The 2,500-nt window shown below is 41.3% G+C and overlaps 1 protein-coding gene across 1 annotated transcript in view; it reads left to right on the top strand.

Moving 5' to 3' along the window:
• The window catches only part of LOC115812668 (unconventional myosin-XV-like), a 13,358-nt gene that overhangs the window by 6,896 nt on the left and 3,962 nt on the right, over positions 1–2,500 (top strand). Inside the window, exons 15-20 of the mRNA XM_030775153.1 lie at positions 7–138; positions 584–709; positions 1,246–1,323; positions 1,633–1,781; positions 2,121–2,166; positions 2,298–2,422. Of these exons, the coding sequence (XP_030631013.1) occupies positions 7–138; positions 584–709; positions 1,246–1,323; positions 1,633–1,781; positions 2,121–2,166; positions 2,298–2,422 (656 nt within the window). The remainder of the gene's footprint in view (positions 1–6; positions 139–583; positions 710–1,245; positions 1,324–1,632; positions 1,782–2,120; positions 2,167–2,297; positions 2,423–2,500) is intronic.

Genomic DNA, 2,500 nt, shown 5'->3' with positions numbered 1-2,500 from the left:
ACCCAGGAAGATTACAGTGCAGAGAAGATACAGTGGTATCCAATAGCTTTGCAGGATTTCCACGTCTGTCTGGACCTTATCTCCGCACGACCCCATGGTATCCTTCGTATCCTGGACGACCAGACCTGCCTACCTCAGGTTAGCACATCTGTCACTGAACCTGGGATGAAGGCCTTTATACCTGAGATTAAACCCTTACATCTGGAATGAAGGCCTTTGTATCTGAAATTAAACCTGGACACCTGGAATTAAGGCCTTTATACCTGAGATCAAACCCTTACATCTGAAAAAAATATTTTATAAATATTTGTTCATTATTTGGTCACTGAAACCCTGACAAAAAATAATAAAAATGACCCGACAAAGCTGCCTTGTAAATGCAAAAAGATTTTCACCTATTCCATGTTAACGTGTTGCTCAGTTTTATAATAAATAATAAAAAAAATTATTATTTTTTTTTTTAGTTTTATAATTTATAATAAACCTCCTTCTCTGGGCACATTTGCAGTCAGTCCTGCAGAACTGGCGAGTTTGTTTTCTCTCTCTCTCTTTTCATGAGCTCTTTTCTCTTCCTCTGTCCCAGGCTACTGACCACACATTCCTGCAGAAATGCCACTATCACCATGGTAACAGCCCTTATTACGCCAAGCCAAAGATCCCCCTGCCTGTGTTCACTATTTATCACTACGCTGGGGCAGTCACGTACCAGGCATGTTTCCGCTGCACTGACCACCACTGTCAGACTGACCTGTTCATTCTCACGGCAGTTCACTGTTAGTTCCAACTACATAATTACAATAGCACAGCGTGCAGAGGTGGTAAAAATATAGAAGTTTTAATGTTTAATTTGTGAGTTGCATATGATTTGTTAAAGCCAATTATTCATTTATAACTTGTCAATGAGTGAGTAGATGCATATGTATATTAGCATATGTCATCTCTCTTTGTTGTGACCGGTTTGTAGTTTTGAGTATTTGTATGTAGAATGTATAGAATATGAAACACTAAGTAGTGTTTATGCTGAATTAGAGATGATGCTGACTATTTCATGTGAAGTAGGTTTATATGTGCGTGTGTGTGTGTGTGTGTGTGTGTGTGTGTGCGTGTGTGTTTATGTTTATACTACTGTTGTAGCAATAGATGCAGACAGGACATTTAAACAGGAGGGACCCCTTCCACACACCCTGTATACAGATATTCACATACACGCATGTGTCTTACCATAGTCCATACTGTCCCTCGTAGGTGCATAACTTCCTGAATAAGAATCATGATCAGTTTCGTCCTGAGGTGCTGGAGCTCTTTGCTCGCAGTCGACTGCAGGTAAACCCACCTGCACTGTCTGCCCTTACTGGATCACGAAGTGCGCCGACGTCCTTAATTAAAGCTTTAATACACATGTTTGTCTTTGTAATCGTTTCTCAAACACACAGATTTAAGCACAGGTGGGCACCGAGAGAGTAATGTGCTGTGTTTGTAGCTGGCGAAAGGTTGTGTTTGAACAGTGATGGATGACTCTTTGAAATGCACACTGATCTTAAACCCAGACAAGATTTAAAATAGAACCCAGATGGCCTAGCACTGTGTATTTGTAAGCAGTCATCAGTGGCTCGGAACTCTCCTCCTTACTAGATGGTGTCCGGATTGTTCCGGAAGGTGCAGGAGAGGTACATGCAGCAGAAGGAACTGGGGGCAAGGGGCAGAGGGCACCGCCAGCAGCCCTCCACCGTGGCCGCACACTTTCAGCAATCGCTGGCGGAGCTCATCTCTCGACTGGAGAGGTTTTACCGGAATCTTCTCCCACGTTCTACCTCACTGAATGACATAACGATGGTGTTTAGTAACTGATGTGTGTTAATGCACATGGCCTGTTTGTAAATGCAGATTGTCCCAGAGCAAAATGCCCTGGAGTTCGTCTCGACTTTGTATCCCCTTCCACCACATAAAAATGCAATACAGAAATGTAACTGGGAAAAAATGCCATTGAAGATATGAGAGATAATGTTGAAATGTATTATTGAACTGTTATACAGGGTGTCTCCCTTTGCAGTTTGTATTTTATTTATTCATTTTTCAGTGAACTTTCAGAATAGAAGCTGTTCTGTATTTCATAATCACAGGTGCAAGACAACGTTTATCCGATGTTTTAAGCCAAACTACGTGAAGGTAAGGTGTCCTCGTGATCCACCTCTGCTCTCACAGAAAATAAGAACAAGAGAGGAGCCTTTTTTTTGTTTGGCATTAGCCTTGTAAAGAGAATAGGGAAGTTGTTATCTTTCTGTGTAATTCCTTCCTAGTTACCAGGGATATTTGATGTTGACTACATAGCAACACAGCTCAGGCATGCTGGGATACTGGAGACCATTCACATCAGAAAAGAGGGTTTTCCCATACGCGTGCCCTTTTCATACTTCATGGAGAGGTCGGGTTTTTTTTCTTTTATTTATTCATTTATTTTATCTGCACTGCAAAAGAATCCACTTTAAGAAAAAAAATAATC

Source organism: Chanos chanos, chromosome 5, assembly GCF_902362185.1.
Source record: "Chanos chanos chromosome 5, fChaCha1.1, whole genome shotgun sequence".
Taxonomy (NCBI): Eukaryota; Metazoa; Chordata; class Actinopteri; order Gonorynchiformes; family Chanidae; genus Chanos; species Chanos chanos.
This window is presented reverse-complemented; position numbering and strand designations above follow the sequence as displayed.